Source organism: Astatotilapia calliptera, chromosome 14, assembly GCF_964374335.1.
Source record: "Astatotilapia calliptera chromosome 14, fAstCal68.1, whole genome shotgun sequence".
NCBI classification, from domain to species: domain Eukaryota; kingdom Metazoa; phylum Chordata; class Actinopteri; order Cichliformes; family Cichlidae; genus Astatotilapia; species Astatotilapia calliptera.
The window spans coordinates 28,273,903-28,292,147 of record NC_137435.1 but is presented as its reverse complement, the minus strand read 5'-3'; the positions used below and the strand labels follow the sequence as shown (position 1 = coordinate 28,292,147).

General features: G+C 44.2%; 1 protein-coding gene across 2 annotated transcripts in view; it reads right to left on the bottom strand.

Moving 5' to 3' along the window:
* Positions 1–2,208: 2,208 nt before the first annotated feature.
* The window catches only part of hip1 (huntingtin interacting protein 1), a 50,468-nt gene continuing 34,431 nt past the window's right edge, over positions 2,209–18,245 (bottom strand). For both annotated transcript variants that reach the window (XM_026191275.2, XM_080289242.1), the window contains exons 16-31: positions 18,125–18,241; positions 17,851–17,952; positions 15,759–15,953; positions 15,476–15,623; positions 15,278–15,364; positions 15,022–15,129; positions 7,530–7,666; positions 7,320–7,430; positions 7,101–7,159; positions 5,395–5,488; positions 5,193–5,293; positions 4,280–4,385; positions 4,038–4,161; positions 3,886–3,947; positions 3,025–3,142; positions 2,209–2,933 (exon numbers count right to left, since the gene is read on the bottom strand). In XM_026191275.2, coding sequence (XP_026047060.1) covers positions 2,923–2,933; positions 3,025–3,142; positions 3,886–3,947; positions 4,038–4,161; positions 4,280–4,385; positions 5,193–5,293; positions 5,395–5,488; positions 7,101–7,159; positions 7,320–7,430; positions 7,530–7,666; positions 15,022–15,129; positions 15,278–15,364; positions 15,476–15,623; positions 15,759–15,953; positions 17,851–17,952; positions 18,125–18,241 — 1,680 coding nt within the window. In that variant the 3' untranslated portion in view covers positions 2,209–2,922. The remainder of the gene's footprint in view (positions 2,934–3,024; positions 3,143–3,885; positions 3,948–4,037; positions 4,162–4,279; positions 4,386–5,192; positions 5,294–5,394; positions 5,489–7,100; positions 7,160–7,319; positions 7,431–7,529; positions 7,667–15,021; positions 15,130–15,277; positions 15,365–15,475; positions 15,624–15,758; positions 15,954–17,850; positions 17,953–18,124; positions 18,242–18,245) is intronic.

Below are 18,245 nucleotides of genomic sequence, written 5' to 3'. Positions count from 1 at the left end.
GATCCTGGAGCAGCCCAGATTGGGGATTTATGTAATCTCAGCACAGTGGTTTTAGATTACACCGATTCATTTACTCACAAGTCCCGCAGCGCCTCCAACCATATCTCGGTGCGGTGGGGGAGGGTGTGGCTCAGGCTGATTCATTAGCAGTTTTTCCTCTTTTGTCTTTCATTGGCCAGAAAATCTAGGCAAAGGTGAGTGCCAACAAAGCACTTTAAAAAATACTCGAGTCAATCCTTTTACTGGAAAACAGTCCAACCCAACCCCTGCTCCTGAAAAAGAAAAATCAATTAGCTGCATTAGGATTTCAAATCTGATCCAACGCACATGAAGGGGTTATTGCTTCTGTAAAAGATGGTTATTGAGCCTACACCCGCTGCACCCTCCCACCACTGCGCTCTCATGCACATAAGGATGCCATTGTTTGCACTTGTCTGCACGTCATCTCCACCAGCTATTCACTTATTTCTTGGAAATCCTCAAAATCTGCCCAGCGACCACCGCGTTATCAGGTAAAAGGATTAACGGAGCAAAGACTAAAGTAATTTATCAATCAGTGACTGTTGTGCAATGTTGACGTCTTCCAAGAATACTAACATTTCTCAAAACTGTGCTCTTTACAGGCTTTGGTTTGTTCCCCAGAACTAAGATCCAACGAGGGAAAGAAGGAGACGCAGTCACGCCATGGTCTGTATTAATGAGCTGAAATATTTATTTTTAAAAACTGAAAAAATAAAAACAAACCCACCAACATAGTTTTAGTATATTATACAAAGACATATTTCAATGTTGCTATGTGAGTATCTGTTTCTCTCTGACTACAGTGTGAGGCAGTTTGAAAGGCTGGCTGAGCTGGTAGGACTAAACAGACATGAACCAGAGAGAGAGCCAAAGAGGGAGAGAGAGGTTAATAAAAAGGTAATTTGGGCAAAAATAAAATAAAATAAAATAAAACCCAAAATATCACTCGAGGTGCAATCCAGTCTTTCAAGACACTTGGAAAAAAAAAAATCCATACAAAGAAAATGCTCCTTTCTTTTATGGAGGTTTTCTTCTTCTACTGAAGTCAGCTACCAGATGTGTTGTCCAGATGTGGAAGAAGTGACAGACTACAGCTAAAAATCATTTAGTACAAAAAGACCTGGACTCAATAGCACTGCAGATAATACTTCTTATTATTATTGGCAAATACTATTCGACCAGCAGCTGTTAAATTACCCAGTGTCACAACCTTTTAGAGATATGCAGCTGAAGCGGAGCGTCCAAAACTAAAGTACGTTAAGACACAGAGAGACAAACCCCCACCACCACCAACCGCGGGTCATCGAATAGAAAGAAGGTAAGTAACGTGTTGAGGGTTGAAGATAAACGCCTGCTCGTCTCAGGTTTCAGAGTCCAGAGCCAAACGGCAGCGCGTCGGGTTCAGCAGGAAGTTAGGAAACTAACTGTTTTGTTTAAGTTAAACCGAATCCTTAAAAGCAAGCAAAATATTATTTCCAACAACAGGAGGCTTGTAGTTTATGTCCACAGCTACTTGGTCTTTAGGAAGCTATTGAAAAAACACTGCAGTTTGCTTTCGTCCCAGACCCCGTGATCCCTCTGTCACTCAGAGAAGGAATTCAGGGAAAATAACGGCAGTCGGTCCCCCGCTGTGCGTGGCGAGAGGCTGGGTCACGTGATCAAACCGGGCCGATCTAAAGGTTTGTGCAGCGGGAATGGCCTCGAGTCCTCGTTTAAGTCTGACTTCAAGAAAGGTCAAAGTTCTCATGGATATTTCTTCTCCTGCTGATTTATTGGGCTAAGCTTGTGACGAGACAGCAGAGGAGGGTCTCTGTCTTTACTGAACCGAGGAGCAAAACTTGTGTTTTGATGAAGAGAAAAAGACATCAGAACGAGCTCTATATTTAAAAAAAATAATGATAATAAAGAGGGCTGCCTCTCGCTACCCTGTTCCCCAGTTTAACCAGTATAAGAAGGAAAATCTGAAAAATCAGACCCATGTTATTAGTGTTTTCAGCAAACCTGCTCATCTAAACCTTCCCCTGATGCACGGCTACCTCCAATGATGTAGCATGAGGTAGTTCACAGGGACCGTGTGTGTGTGTGTGTGTGTGTGTGTGCTACTTTGCAACCCAACCCTCCTGCACATGGACCGTTCTATTTGAGCGCTTATTAAAATAAAGACCAAAAATCAGGGGTGTGTCTGTGTGTGTGGGAGGGGTCGGTGTTTAAGTTAACAGTCATGGTCGTTACAATGGTGAGGAGGTGAAAGGCAGAAAGTCCAGCGAAGCGGACTCAATAAGGTGAGAACTCACAGTGAGAAAAAAAGAAGCGTCTCGGGCTCCCGCGGTTTCACGCGCAGGACAAAAACATCTGTTTTTAAATGGGAGAGCACGCCGTCTATGTTACGGAGACACGAATGTGGGCTGGGTGGACTCATCTCCCCCCTCCGTCCTGCTCCTCAGAGTTCGCCCTTTGTGCGGTGCGTCCCGGGATGACGAGTAGAACTTGTGCAGCGAGGAGGGAAACGACAATAAGAGACCTCGCCGCTGAGTTTTCCCAACACAGTCCAGGAGGAGGAGCGGGGGGGAAGGCCGCGAAGCCGGGCTGTGGGTCGTCTTTCACACCGTTCCTCGTGTGCACGTGTTCGTCCCTCCGATACCACTAACACCCCCACCCATCCTCCGCTGTTGCTGAGCCCTTGGTGCTGTCCTTTATGGAAGCTTCGGGACATGGGTGGAGAAGCGGGTTTAGAAAAGAAGCACCTTTTCATTTGGCTTGGATAACAGACAAACAAATAATAATTAAAAAAATAACAAGGGAGAAGAAAGGCTGAAAAGTGTGTCTATAAATAGAAAGAGGCAGACAGAAGCCGGTCTTCTGGGTTGAGGAGGAGTGGGGTGACGACACCGGTGGCGGGGATCAGCCTGTGCCTGTGGAGGACGAGGAGGAGACAGATTTTAAGTGTTTTTGTTGCTACGTTTTTTTTTAAAACCGTGCATAAATTGTAACGCAGGTGCCCACCCTCTTCATCCTCGCCCCAGCCTTCTGCTACGCCGGCCAGTTCGTAATGCTTCTTCCTCAGCTCGCCGAGACGCTCTCGCTCCTTCTGCAGACGGGTCTCCAGCTCCAGAACCAGGACCTGTGGAGACGCCGACACGTTCACAGGACTGTTAATCACTTTCCCCTCTCAAATCCTGGAAAACGAAAAACTATAAACAGATCGGCTCGAAGCTGAACAAACAAGGGAGAAGACGACCTTTCATCGAGCAACAGCTGATGATTTATTACATTTAAAACTGTACGTAACGCAGCCACAGCTGCCAGCGTGGGTTTATGGGTGTCATGGTGTGATACAGATACAGCTGTTTAACTTTTCTCAAACACGGAAAATCCAACTGTCATCCAGGCTGAATTATGTCAGGCTCGTGTGTTTGTGTGTGAGTGAGAGAAAACCTTCTAAACAACCAGATGAAAGCTGTTGTTTAAACAGGTCTGACTTAAACTAAAACACACATCTTAAAATAGGAGCCCTGTGTGCGTTTCCAACAATGAGCTGTGTGTGTGTGTCTGTGTGTGTGAGAGAAGGTTCAGAGCTTCCCGTGTTTTTCTTTCAGTGTGGGTGAAGCAAAGCCACAACACAGACTCAAGTGTTCACATGAACCTTGGCTTCACTCACGATGAAAAACGAACCTTCAGAGTCTCGGATCGGCACGCCTACCCGAGCGGCTCGCTCGTTAAAAATAAGACTTTGTGATTATTTTGGGGCCAAAAGGGAGAGACTATTTTTACTCCACGTCCAATGAAAGGCACCTTGTGAAAAGCTTCTCGGATGAAGTTACGGTCACCTCCTGATTTAATTAAGACTGTCGGCTGCTCGCTCACCTGTGCATCCATCTCCTGTCGCTTGATCTGGGTGAGAGTCATGCTGGAGAAGTCCATAGTGTCTAGAAAAGACCGGCATAAATATTTTGTGGTTGTTTGGTTTTTTTTCCTTTCTTTTTTAAGGTAGCAGGAAATAGGAAACTAAAACTCACCTGTCTCTTCAATCTGGGACTTCCCAGACTTAGTGGAGGCCACGACGGCCGCGGTGGCCTGTGTGACGCCGCGGGACGCCTGCTGCAGGCGGTGCAGCTTGGTGCTGTCTTTGTCTGCTTTTACCTGCAGAAGGAGAGCAGCAATAATGCGAGAGACGTGAAATCTTTAACATCTTTCCCTAGAGTTAACTGCTAAAGTAACGTTTTCAGCTTTCTCAAAAAAGCTCAACTTCTTTGCTCACCTTGGAAGCAGCCACGAGCTGTGCTGTGCTGGCAGCAATTTCATGTGAGCACACCATCAGCTCCTCAAACTTCCCTTTGCCCTGAACCACCAGGTCAGCAGCATCCCTGCAACAACAACACAGTGCAAAACAAACTCAAGGGAAGCTCTGATTTTAATTTAAAGCTAGAAAGGAAGTGGAAACAGAGTTTTTATACACTGGAGATTTTTATAGTGTTAACGCGGCTAGCATCTTAAACCAAAGCACACATAGAAACAACGAAAACGACTCCTTAAAACATAAACTATACCCCACATCAGGGTAAGTGTTTATAGCATAACATTTACATAACATTAGATAACAGCCATCATTACTACAGGACATGAACAAAACTGTTAAGTTTGTCCACCTGTGGTTGAAATTCAAAGGTTTTTTTAAATATAGTTTTACTGGTTTCTTGTATTTGGCAATTCCACTTGTTGAAAATACAGCACTTTAAGCAGAGAGCGCAGCTCATCCTGGGGAACACTGACTCAGCTAACAGAGTCTGTACCAACGCCACATCTAGGAGGTTGCTTGGATGCCTGAACAATTTCACTTTGCTCCTTTTCTGCTTTGAACGACTGCCTGACCTAATCCCATCTCTAAGTGCGCCCAGGAACGCTTCAGAGGAAGCAGTCTGCATCTGCGATGTCATCTTCCCTGTCACTAGCCAGAGCTCCTGGGCATCACGCTCAGAAGAAACTAAAACTTTGTAAATAACCTCACAAGCCTTAAAGTGTTCGCTTTATCAATCTTCTTCTAAAAAAAAAAAAGTCTCCTCTTTGCTCATCATCATCATCATCAACAACTTTCCCACAGCAAGCACTCAGCCTTCAAGCACTTTAATACTTTGCTGTGAGGAAGACTCACAGAGGAGAGGAAGGCTACTTACACCATGACTGTAGCGCCCCATCCCACCGCTTTGGAGGCAGAGATCAGGCCCTCGGTCCAGCGTGAGTTCTTGGCATAAAATTCCTTCATGGAGGCTGCCCCCTGGTGGACAAACACCAAACATGTTTAAATTAGATGTTAGATATTGAGTTTATTTAAACTATGCTAAAATACCAGTAACATAAAGCTGCAGTGTGACTCACCCTTCCACTCTCCACGATGTCCCTTTGCAGATCTTTGGAAGACAAAATAAGCTCCTTGATGGCCTGCATGAGCTCTGTGCAGGAGGCCAAGATCCTGCAGAGGGCGACAGAGCAGAAGACAATCACTGCCTGCAGCTCTCCAGCTCAAGCAAGCCTGATGTAGCTCAGAAGCTGTACCTGCAGATATCTTGAACGCAGCTTGTAGCGATAGCTAATGCACGACTGATGCACCACTGACCCAAATCCTCAGTGCAGTTTGTGTGTTTTGTTTTGGTTACAGCTGTAGTGGCTGTTTGTTCCTCTGCATGATCATCTCCCACAGCAGCTACAGATTAAACACTTTTTTCCTTTTTTACATGAATAATTAAGTCACCCTGAGAGTTAAGAGAAAGTTTAATTAGCTTAATTTGCACACAGAGTTAATACACAGCCTGGATGAATACCAGAGAAACCTAATCAACCCGATCTTTTTTTATTGTGGGTCTGACAAACGGCCGACGTTTATTTAATGAGGCTGAAAAGACAGAATACTGCATTGAAGACAAGTGTCAGGCTGGCTTCAAATGTCAAGCTTTGTCCTGGTTTTGTGGTTGAATTTATGAAACTCTTCACACATCAGCACTCAGCAGGTGACTATCCGACATCTCGCGGTTGATGAAAACCATCTCCCTTTCCTTTCCCGCTTCATTTCCTCAGATTGCGCACATCAGAATACAAACAGATACCTGCAGGCTTGTGTCTGTGTTATTTATTCAAAATGAGATGGAGGAGTTCGCCGCTCTCTTAGGAACACTCGCCTCTGCCAAGGAGGCAAAACGCCACCAAAAAACACAACATTTGCACATTTTTGGTAATGTTTGTATGCGTGTGTGTCATTCTGACACTTTGTAGTGGTGTAGAGTGAGGTCATGTTAACAATCCATTAAAATTTAGCTCACATCTTCAAAGTTCACTTAAACATTTATTGGTGGAAAATTAACAAAAAGCCTCCAATTTAGAAACTATGATTCTTACAAGTGTGGGGTGTATCGTCAACGTATTGTGTCACATTTGACCTCTGACCTCTCCATCAAAATGTGTTATATCTATAAAGAAAGTATTTTCAGGAAATATACTGTAGTATCATGTTATATAGTGACTTCTAGTTATTTACAGCACTATTCCCTTGAAGGTAAACACTGCTTTGGTGAAGGTTTGTGGAGAGCTTCTTGTTGTTGAAGAAGATGCTGAGTTAGTTTTTGGAGATGACTCAACTTCTTCTAAAGTTCAAAAGCATTTTGCTGCTGTGCAGGAAAGAGAAACCAAAACAAAACCACCGGAAGTTAAAAAGCTTGAGGTTGAAGTTTGTTTCTAATTAGAGGTAAAATGTGGTGTTGTTGTCTGTGCTATGTTTGGCAGGTCTATATCAGAGCTTCAGTGCACTGTGTGACTGTTTGCTTTAGGAGGAGGGTGCTGCCTGGTTAGAGCGAGGACATTACATGACTCTGAACTCATTTAAAGGTCGCTGAATGTCCGCTCGTCCGAGTTTTACGCTGTTGCATGAGTGTAGAAAGGCTCACGGTTGCAGCTGCTTTAAAAGCCAGACAGTCAGTTATCTTTGGAAACCCACATTTAACTAAAAATGATGTTATAGGAAAAAGATAATCTGCTCAGCTTCCGTGCGGTGCCCCCCCTCCAAAAAAAACAAGTCCTAATCTGAGCATTACCTCTCGTTGACCTCCATCTTGATTCCTGTATCAACTGCTCGAGAATTGTTGAGCATTTCCTGTTGGCGCGCACAGAGGAGCATAAGGGGGGGAGAAGAGTGAGAGGTTAATACTGCTGCAAAGTCAAACAGGGGACAATGTTTTCACACTGGACACTCGCACAAACACCTGGTGCCTGATGACCAAAGTTAAACACCCCTCCCAAACACACTTATGCACCTCTATCCTGGCAGCGGCTGATTCCACAGCGGCAGAAGTGGCAGCCATTTCCTGCTCCACGAGGTCTCCCAGCTCCCCCTGCTGCAGCTCCAAACCCTGAGGACGCAATTTCTGAAATAGCGGAAAGTCAAGTATTCACATTAAGGGAGAAATTAGCCATCGTATCACAAAGCGGCTGCGGAGACAGAGCGACTCTTTATCTCTACCCACCTCTGCCGTGGCCAGGACGGCCTCCAGAGCTGCCTTCAGCTTGCCGCTGTCCGCTGCAGCGAGGCCGTCCTGCTGCTTCATCAGTCCCAGCAGAGCCAAAGCTTCAGCCCCGCACACCTTCACACTCTCTGACAGGGCTGACACACAAAAAGGGGCAGGAAGGATGCACGGGTTATAAATCCACAAACACACACACTAAGTGTTTGAGCTACCAGATTTATACTCTGAACTCTGGGATATGACTGTGCCACAAGCAGCTGAAGCTGGAGTGTTAATTAAACCGATATCTCCTCAGACGTGTCAACCGCTGCAGACGAACACTCTGACAGGAGGAAGCCAAAATATAACTCTGCAGCACCTGACAGCCAGATGATTTGCTCTAAACCAGGGGTGTCAAACTCATTTTAGTTCAGGGGCCACATGGAGAAAAGTCTATTCTCAAGTGGGCCGGACTGGTAAAATCATTGTATATATAACTTAAAAACAACAACTTCAGATTGTTTTCTTTGTTTTAATACGATCAACATAAAAATAAATCTAGAGCCTGTGGACAGTATGTTCAAAATAGTACAGGCACAACATAGCTAATAATCATAAAACATCAAGTTATTTGAAAATTCTGAGGACAAAGAACACACAAACACACAGTGCCTCAGTGATTCACAGACGTATATCACAGATCACAGAACTACATCAGGGAGTCTCATGCAGCACTTTCAGTGGGGTTGCATAGTTTATTTGACTCCTGATACCTGGCATCTTTTAGCTTTCACCAGCTCATCAATATCAGGCTTCACATCCTGAGCGTCAGCTAACTTCAGGATGTGCTCTTTACAGAGAAAACTTGCTCACAAAGATACACAACAGTTTTGCAGCGAGGGCTGTCAAGTTGGGGTAACCTGGCAAGAGATCCTGATAGAATGTGTTCAAGCCACCTGCGGCAAATTTGCCCTTCAAATCCGAGTCACACTGCAAGTCTATTATTTCAAGTTGGATCCGGACGGGCAGATCAAAGGGATTCACGGTGAACGGCGAGCAAAAAACTTTGAAGTCTTTCTCCAGTTCACCAAAAATCTGAAATCGTTGCTCAAACTAGTAACAGTCCCGTTATTTTATCTTTAAACCGCTTCATATCTGCCACATCGTGCACACATTTTTCAGACAGGGGAAGTGAGCTGCGTCTCCCACAATAACAGCTTCAACTTGAAAGAAACGCATGCTGTCATAATACTGCGTGACAACTTTGTTGCGTCCTTGCAGCTGTTTGTTCAAGTTATTCAGGTGCTCTGTAACATCCACCATAAATGCAAGGTCCTGCATCCATTCTGCGGAATGAAATTCTAACACTGGTTTGCCCTTTTCTTCCATAAACCGTTTAACAACAATTTCTCCTCGTAAATCAAAGAAACGCCTCAGCACAGCACCTCGGCTCAACCATCTTACCTCAGTGTGGTATGGCAGGCCATAGATGTGGTCTTTCTCTCTGAGAAGACTGTCAAACTGACGGTGATTGAGGCTTCTGGATCGGATGAAATTAACAGTTTGGATGACCACCTTCATGACGTTATCCATTTTCAGTGACTTGCAACACAAAGCCTCCTGGTGCAAAATACAGTGAAAAGTCCAAAAATCACGTCCTCCATTTGCAGATTGCACTTTATCTCTGAACTTTTTTTACAACGCCTGCCTTGAAAAGCGCTATATAAATCCAATCCATTATTTCTTCCCGATCGTTGAGGGCGCACCATCTGTAGCCAGGCTGACAGCGCGGGACCAGTCCACTCCGACCCTGTCCAGCGCAATGAGCAATGAGGTAGCTAGCTTTCACTGCAGCATCACTGATGTCTGTGAGTAAACACAGACTGCTGTTTCTTCAGACCCGCCAACAGTTCATTCACCTTCTCTCTTCTCCGCTGCCCTTGAAAGTTGTCATATTTGTCGGCATGAAGACTCACATAGTGGCGACGGAGGTTATATTCTTTCAGCACTGCACCATGCTGGGAACACACCAAACATACAGCTTTCCCATTCACTCCCGTGAATAAATAGGAGGATGACCATTTTTCTTGGAACACTCTGCATCCACTTTTCTCTTTTTTGACAGAGACATATTGGGGCAATAAGGGTGCCAAAGCACATCAGGTTTAAATTTCGTGGGCAAAACAAAGTAGCTCACAATTGCTATTGCGCCATCCAATGGACACAATTGGAACAGCAGTTTCTTTATTGAAAAATTGATGCTCATTTTTCTACTTTACAAAATCATCTCATGGGCCAGATTAAACCCGTTTGCGGGCCTGATCCGGCCCGCGGGCCGTACGTTCGACACCCCTGCTCTAAACTGTAAACAGGCTCCACAGGCAATGTATGGAAGCACACACACCGAGTCAAAGCTAAGTGCTCCTCATTGATCCTTAGCCTCTGCAGCCTGTGGTTTTGACCCAGTGTTTAGGTTTTGTTTTTTTCTTTTGTTGCAGTAAAATAAGTGCTGGCCAGAACTCTATTATATTTGGGCATGTTTAGACTTGCCATCTCCCCGAGGGCGAAAACATTACATCTGCATGAAGTCAGCACTTTTGTTCTATTCTGGCCTGTTTTGGCTCACATTCTGTATTTAAAACACGACTAAAGAACTATTTGCGACTGCAATGTGAGTGTCCCGCCACACGATAAACAGACATACACTTAATGGTCACTTTATTAGGTACAGCTGTTCAAAAGCGCAAGTTAACGCATATCTAAATCATCAATGGACTTATGTGTGCAGACATGGTCAACATGAAGAACTGGGTAAAGAAGTAAGCTGTGGCTAAGAGGAGAGGGCAGCTGTCACTAGCTAGATCCATTTTCACACAGCTTTTCAGTGTCAGTGTTGTGGAAGGAGAAATATCAAACAGTTAGCATGAAGTTAGCTCGCTAGTTTCCACCTAAACATGATGGAAACTAGCGCGCTAACTTCATTGATGTAGCATGTTCTGGGAGATTTCTGAACAAATTAAAACGTACAGCTCTGCTACCACTTCTAACATAAATGAAGGCCGAAAACTAAACAGCAATGACTTCTGTAGGGTTACTGAAGTTGGGCTAGCTGGTATATAATGATGTGCTACGTGATCGCTAGCGACACAGCTATGTTACCATAAGATTAGCACAGTGAAACCAGTGGATGAACGCTAACTTTTTCCCACTCGATAGAAGTTGGAGCAGCTGCGAGAGAATTCAACATTAATGAATCAATGGTACGGAAAAGAGGAAGCAAGAATATTGAGTAGAGTAAAGTTTGACTTATCTGACTGTTTTGTTTCGCTTAATGCACCTTATGTATGAAAACAGGCCCGTTATCGACAGTGAGCCTTTCGGCCCGAAAAATACGGTATACCCAGTGTCCTGCACTTAAACATTCATTTAATATCACGTACACATATACACATACCCCCAAGAAGACACTGAGAAAAAATAAAGAATAACATTGAGACTGTCTCTTTGCCATAAGTCATTGTTGATTTTGTGTCTTCACTCTCCATCCCCTGCCAAGCTGCACCTGTGATTCTGCGGCTGCTCGCTGATGAGCTGACAGATAAGTAAATCTTTTCTTGGATCTTATCCTCTGCATCCAACATCATGGTTGTAAACCGCCATGAGTCTCCCATCAACGTCAAACTTATAGACTTTGGCCTCGCATGTCCTGCGTCTGCAGTGATGCCTGGTGACCGTGTGGAGACGGTTGGTTATAGTGCACCTGAAGTTATGCTTGGCCTTCCTTACAATGAAGCAAGTGACATGTGGTCTCTGGGGCTGGTGGCTGTGGAGCCTGTACAGGCGTGCCACTCTACCCTGGAAATGAAGACTATGATGTTTTGAAATTCATCATAGAGACTCAGGGTCAGCCACCAGATCATGTTCTAGACTCTGGCGTGTACACTGAAGACTATTTCATTGAAGACAACGACAACCAACAGCGCTGGACATTTAAGACTGACCAGCAATTTCAGTACGAGACAGGATATGAGTCCCTGGAGACAAGATACATCAAACTGACGCGTCTCGATGACCTCGAACAAGTTATGATGTTTAGAAGAGGACCTGAAAATGGCCAACGTTTGTTTGTAAGCTTAATTAAACAAATGTTGGCCTTGGATGCACACCAGCGCATAACACCGTCGGAGGTTCTCCGGCATCCCTTTTTCAACCCTAAGAGTTCCCCTTGCATTGACATTAGTGCCGAAAGACCACAAAACCCTGTGGTCTTTCAGCACCCTTCAAACTTGAAATGCAAGAGATCAGAGAAAATCAACTGCAGTTTCCAAAACTCGGTTGAATTTTCAGCAAGTATTCGTACACACGTCAGCCAGCCCATCCTTCAGCTCAGATGAGCTTGAAATAGCTGAAGGGAGCATTTTGGGAAACCACTACAAGGTAGAGGCTTTCCTCGGAGAAGGGGGCTTTGGTATTGTAGCCAAATGCCGTGATACCAAAACCAACCAAGCTGTGGCTATTAAGGTGAACAAGAACCGCACTGATATTCTGCAACAGGCAAAAAAGGAAATTTTCATCCTGGAGCAGCTGAGAAGGTTGGATCCAGATGCCGCCAACATTGTTAAATGGAACGGCTTTTTCCTTGACAGAGAGCGGGTTTGCCTGAAATTTGAACTCCTAGATCAATGCCTGTGGACTACATAGGGGACCCGAATAACCGGTGTCTCCCCAAAGTCTCCCGAAGTCAGGCCAATTTTAGGTCAACTCACAAATGCTCTGTCCCACCTGGGTTCTTTGGGAATAGTGCACGCTGACCTCAAACCTGGAAACATCATGGTTGTAAACCGCTATGAGTCTCCAGTCAAAGTCAGACTTATAGACTTTGGCCTCGCATGTCCTGCGTCTGCAGTGATGCCTGGTGACCGTGTGGGGACAGTTGGTTATAGTGCACCTGAGGTTATGCTTGGCCTTCCTTATAATGAAGCATGTGACATGTGGTCTCTGGGGCTGGTGGCTGTGGAGCTCGGTACAGGCGTGCCACTACCCTGGAAAAAAATATGATGTTTTGAAATTCATCATAGAGACTCAGGGTCAGCCACCAGATCATGTTCTCGATCCTGGCGTGTACACTGAAGACTATTTCACAAAAGACAACTACAACTACAACCAACAGCGCTGGACATTTAAGACCAGCCAACAATTTAAATATGAGACAGGATATGAATCTTTGGAGACAAGATACATAAAACTTAAACGTCTGGATGACCTCGAACAAATAATGATGTTTAGACGAGGACCCGAAGATGGCCAACGCTTATTTGTCAGCCTAATTAAAGAGATGTTGGCCTTGGATGCACACCAGTGGATAACACCCTCTCAGGTTCTACGGCATCCCTTTTTCAGCCCTGGCCTCTCCAACAGGTTCCCAAGTATCAACATTGAAAGACCATACAGAGTCAATCTCCAGCATGGCATCTTCCACCCTGGACCAAAGTGATAAAAACACAAACTGGGGTTGGAAAAGGATATTAACAGCAAATTACACTGGAAATATTAATTAAGCTGCTCCAATAATTATCACTTTGGCTTTTTTTTTAATTTTCACTCCCCCCACCCCAACCAGTCGTGACAGAGGGCTGTCCCTTCCTGAGCCTGGTTCTGTCGAAGGTTTCTTCCTTTTTAAAGGGAGTTTTTCCTTCCCACTGTCGCTAAATGCTTGCTCATAGGGAATCTTCTGATTGCTGGGGTGGCCAAAACTCTAGGGGAACTAGTAATTCTTGTGAAAATAAAAAAAATAAAAAAGCCTACCAATATTCAAAGCAGAGCAGCGGACACCTTACCATCACATCAGTCCCTTAATCCGACCTAAAACACCATGTTTACAGAAATAAATTCCATACAAATTGGAAATAAATTGTTGTTTTTGATTGTTTATAAATATATAGAGCTACCCTTCAGCCTCCTAGTAGACATACCTGTGTTATAAATGTGAAACGCCTCCAATTTTCAGAAAAGTTGACCTCTGACCTTGAAGTCAAGGTCACTGAGATTTAAGCTTCACAGAGATTTTCAGTAGATGCAACCATGGTATTGATTTGAAAAATCTACACAATCACAAACTTGGATGTCCACAGCACCTCGCCATATACCAAAGATTAAGAGGTGTTTTTTTCTAGGTTTTTATAAAGATTACAAAACACAAATAACAAAAATGTCAACGCTATTTTGATGTTGTCTAATTTAGTGCAAAAAACAAAACAAACCCAAAAATTAATAAATAAAAGAAATATATATTACATACATATATATATGTATATACTACATACTATAAAACATTTTAGTGGTTCACAATGGGGTCAATGAACAGAATGAAGGAAGTGAGTCATTTTTATATGACAATGGTGTGAAAAATCATTTTTTTGTATTTGTTTGTCACACTTAAACATTTCAGATCATCAAACAATAAATTTTTTTAATGTATAAAGAAAAAATCCTTTAACTGTCCAGTTTTCTTGATGTTATTATGCTTCTACCACTGGTTTGTCATTAATAAATCAAACTTTGATTGCTGCAGCAGAAAAAAGACGAATAGAAAATGGTGCCGATTTACACTTTACCTGAAACAGAGCAAAAGTGCTCTTTACATAGGTTAATGAATATTAACTAATATAGGCTAGATATTTGGACATTACTAGCTTCATTTGGGCCTTCTGAGCCATTAGTCCTCTGGCTTATTGGAATCTTGACTGTCTCCAGTTAGTCCAGAATGCTGCTGCAAGGTTTTTAACTAAGACACGAAAAAGAGAGCACGTTACACCAGTTTTATGTTCATTACACTGGTTTCCAGTACATTTTAGAATTCATTTTAAAATCTTGGTACTGACTTTTAAAGCTTTGAATTGTGATGCCCCTTTCTACATTTCTGATCTTTTAGAACCCCACGCTCCCTCTCGCAGCCTGAGATCATCTAATCAAAGGCTGTTGGTAGTTCCACAAACACGTTTTAAGACCAGAGGAGATTTTTTTTAGAGCAGTGGCCCCCAGGTTGTGGAATGCTCTCCCTCCATCATTACGTCGCCTTGAATGTATTTATTCTTTATAAAGCAGCTTAAGGCTCATTTATTTAGATTGGCTTTTAATTAGATTTGATGATGATTTCACATCACTAAGCAGACAGTGACTTCACTGTACTCAGATGACCTCTACAGTCAACAGACCTCCATCCAATACAGCACCTTTGGGATGTGGTGGAACGAGAGATTCACAAATCTGCAGCAGCTGTATGATGCTGTCATGTCAAATCTCTGTAGGTTGTTTTCTGCACCTTATTTAAAGCATGCCATGAGGAATTAAGGCTGTTTTGAAGCAAAAAACAGGTCCAACCCAGTATTAGCAAGGTGTACGTAATAAAGTGACCAGTGAGTGTAAGGATCAGAACAGTTCAGATAAGTAAGGAAATGAAAATCTCCATAAACTGAAATCATCTCTCTGTACCTCTCACAGAGAACAATCTTACCGTCAGCCTGCTCCACAGGCACCATGTGGGAGGTGGCACTACCCTGAACTATGGTGTCGCCCACCAGGTGGCCAGACTGGGTCACTGCACGCACCAGCTCAGACACACCTGCACAAAACAGCAGAAAAAAGAAAGTAAAAATTATCACAAATATTCATCAGCTTTATTTAACAGCATTAACACAGCGTGATTTTAAAAGATAACAAATTACAAACAAATAACTAATTTTTTTCTTTCACATTCTGTTTCGTCTCACCCGTGTTGTCAGCCAGGAAGGCCACTCTGGTAGAATTTAATCTCTCCATACACTCTAAGGAGGCTTGACACCTGGATGCAAGGTAGTCTGCAGAGATGGAGCGACACACTTGATGAGCGCATGCACACGAACACGCTGCTACACAAAGAGGTGATGTTCACAGTTGCACTGCACAGAATCCACACGTCAGATTCTGACCTGCCGAGCTGGTGCAGCTGATGTGCGCCGGGTCGTCTATCTGAGCCAGACTGTCCTGGATGATCTTCTCCGCCTCCTCCACGGCGCCCTGCAGGCTGGCCCAACGAGCCGCTGCCAGCTGGCTCTCTAACGCCTGCTCCCTGCTCTCCTGTGGACAAACGCACACAGTCAAACTTACAAACATCGCAATCTGCACACTCAGAGCCGCTCGCGTCTCCCACGTGCTCGATTTAAAGTGACTAAAATTAAGAAGTTTACAAGGGGAGATGTTTGAATTCATCACCTTCTCATTGAGTTGGTTCTGCAGGGTTTCAGCACTCTTCACCCTGCTCTCTCTTTCAGTCACCAGCGAGCTTTGGACCCGCTCTAGCTCCTCCCCCCGGGCCGCAAGCTCCGCCTCCACCTTCGACAACGACTGGACCAGCTCGGCTTTCTCCGACTCCAACGCTGCCAGCTGAGTGCCGAGCACCTCGCTCGACTGTGTCGAGGAAATAAAACATGGAGGGATTACGAAACAAAAACAATGAAGTGAGAAGAACAACAGAAGGAAACGATTTGGATGGTCAGGATAATTCACAGCTGTCGGGATCAGGAAGAGCTCTGACCTCACTATAAAAACCCAAACACACACACAAAAAAAACCCACTTCATCTTTAACCACAATAACCATGTTGTCTCAGACCCCAGAGCTTTGGGGTTGACCTTTAAATAAAGGAACTCTGGGAATTTGTGGTTTTGTAATGTAGCTACATCCTCCTGTCTTTGGACGAGAGCAGTGGAACTTGAGCCGAGTGCCTGCCCTTTTATTTGCAGGTAGATAGTGAAGTGTAAAAGCAGGAAAAGGTGAAAGACTTACAGCCTGGGTGCCGGCAGGTCCGACAGACAGAGGAGGAAATGAAGAAGAAACAGAACTGTTAGGCTTTTTAAAGCTGCGGTGTGAGAGCTGCTCATCGGGGAGAAGGAAAAATAAAGTGACAAGAGCGATAAAATGTGGGCTGTGGGAGCGAAAAGAACTGGAGAGAGGCGGAGGAGGACAGAAAGAGTGATGGAGTTGATAAGTGGATGCTGCAAAGAATAGGAAGTCAGGAGTGAGAGGCTGAGAGACGGATGAAAGGCACAGGGAACAGAGCATGTGCAGAGAAACGGTACAGTCGTCGGGGATCCTGAGGGTTAACAGCATGATTCAGGGATTTATTTATTTATTTATGTTTAAATTACGCTTATCCCGTTATGAATTTTCCTGTAAATGATCTCGTTAGCTCCAGCTTTTTTTCTCCCCTCTGAAACATCCGTAGTTAAGATCCTGGAATGAAATGCTGCACTAATGTAAGGGACTAAATATCCGTGTTTCCATAAGCAGTTAATGTTTGTGCAAGATTTTTACCGCTCTCATCTCTCGCTCTCTCTTTGTTTTCTGCAACTTTTTCTATTCAGCTCAGCAATGACAAAAAAAACAACAAACAAACCGAGAGGCGAATAAGAAAAGAAACGAGGCGGTGAGGGGGAAAAAATGAATACATAACAATTGCTTCTGTTTAAATTTCTCCACTGTGAAAATCGTTTTATTCAATCGCTGATGTCAAACAAACGAATTAGCATATCAATTCTAACACAAGCTGCGCTTTGAGCCTCTGAAGCGGTTCGCGTACAGGAACAGTCGTGATTAAGAGAGGAGACGATGAAAAAGAAATGGAGGGCGTGGATGATGGACGGGGACGGAGTGTGTTTTTATGGAGCGCGATTGTGACAGAAAAGCGGTTATTTATCTTTGAGTCATTGTCCGGGATGTGTTGTTACCATTTAAAAGTACTGTGTAAAAGTGTTGAGCATCCCTCATTTGTTTAATTCCAACAAGCTTTGCTATGAGCACCTTTATTAGAGATAAGCCTCGTTTTCCCCTGACAGCTCTCTGGGTCAAACCGGAACCAGCGTCTGATGAAAAACTGACAAACTTTCAGAAAGCCTGGAGAATTATTGCTTTAGATCACTTTACAAATGCCAAGAAAGCCTGACTCCTTCGAAGAAAAATCTGCAGATCTGAGGCTTGGTGTGCTCCAGGATCACAGGAGGATACCAGCTGTATTTAACTTTGTCCCTTCTCTGCTGCCAAGCTAGAGAGTGACTGAGATCATTTAATAATTGATGATTAGAATAAGAGTGTGTGGTGTCAGCGCCCCATTATAAGACTTTATACATAAAGATCACACAGGTCACCCATGTCATTAATCTTTTCGCACACTCTTGTGTTAGTTGGTGTTTTTATAGATTAATGTTAAAGGGCAGGGAGCGGGCTATAAATTAGTTTTGTAAGTTTTCACAGCAACTCCGGGATCTGGATTTAGGATCTGAGCGAAGAAAGGAGAGGAGAGGGAGACCTGCTGCGAAGAGGCCACGCTGGTCTTCAGGGAGTCCAGCTCTGCCCGGCTTGAGACCAGCTCTCTCTGGAGCTCCTGAAGATGCTCGAGCTGCTCCCGCTCCTGAGCAAGAAAAGCCCAAATTAAACTTCAGACATCTTAAAAACAACAGCCTGTTTGGTCACTTTGCGGCAGAAAAATCCAACTTTACCAAACTCTGCACACCATTTGGAGCGAAACCGTACTGCTTTCCGTACACGTTTGGCAGTGATGACCAAACCAGCCTCGTTCTCACCTGTCTGTCCGCCGCCTCCTGAGCGGCCTTCACCTTCTCCTGCATCTCTTTCCTCACCGCCTCCACTTCATCCTGTGCCGCCCGAGCTACCGTCATCTGCCGGGTCACCTCTGCGTTCTGC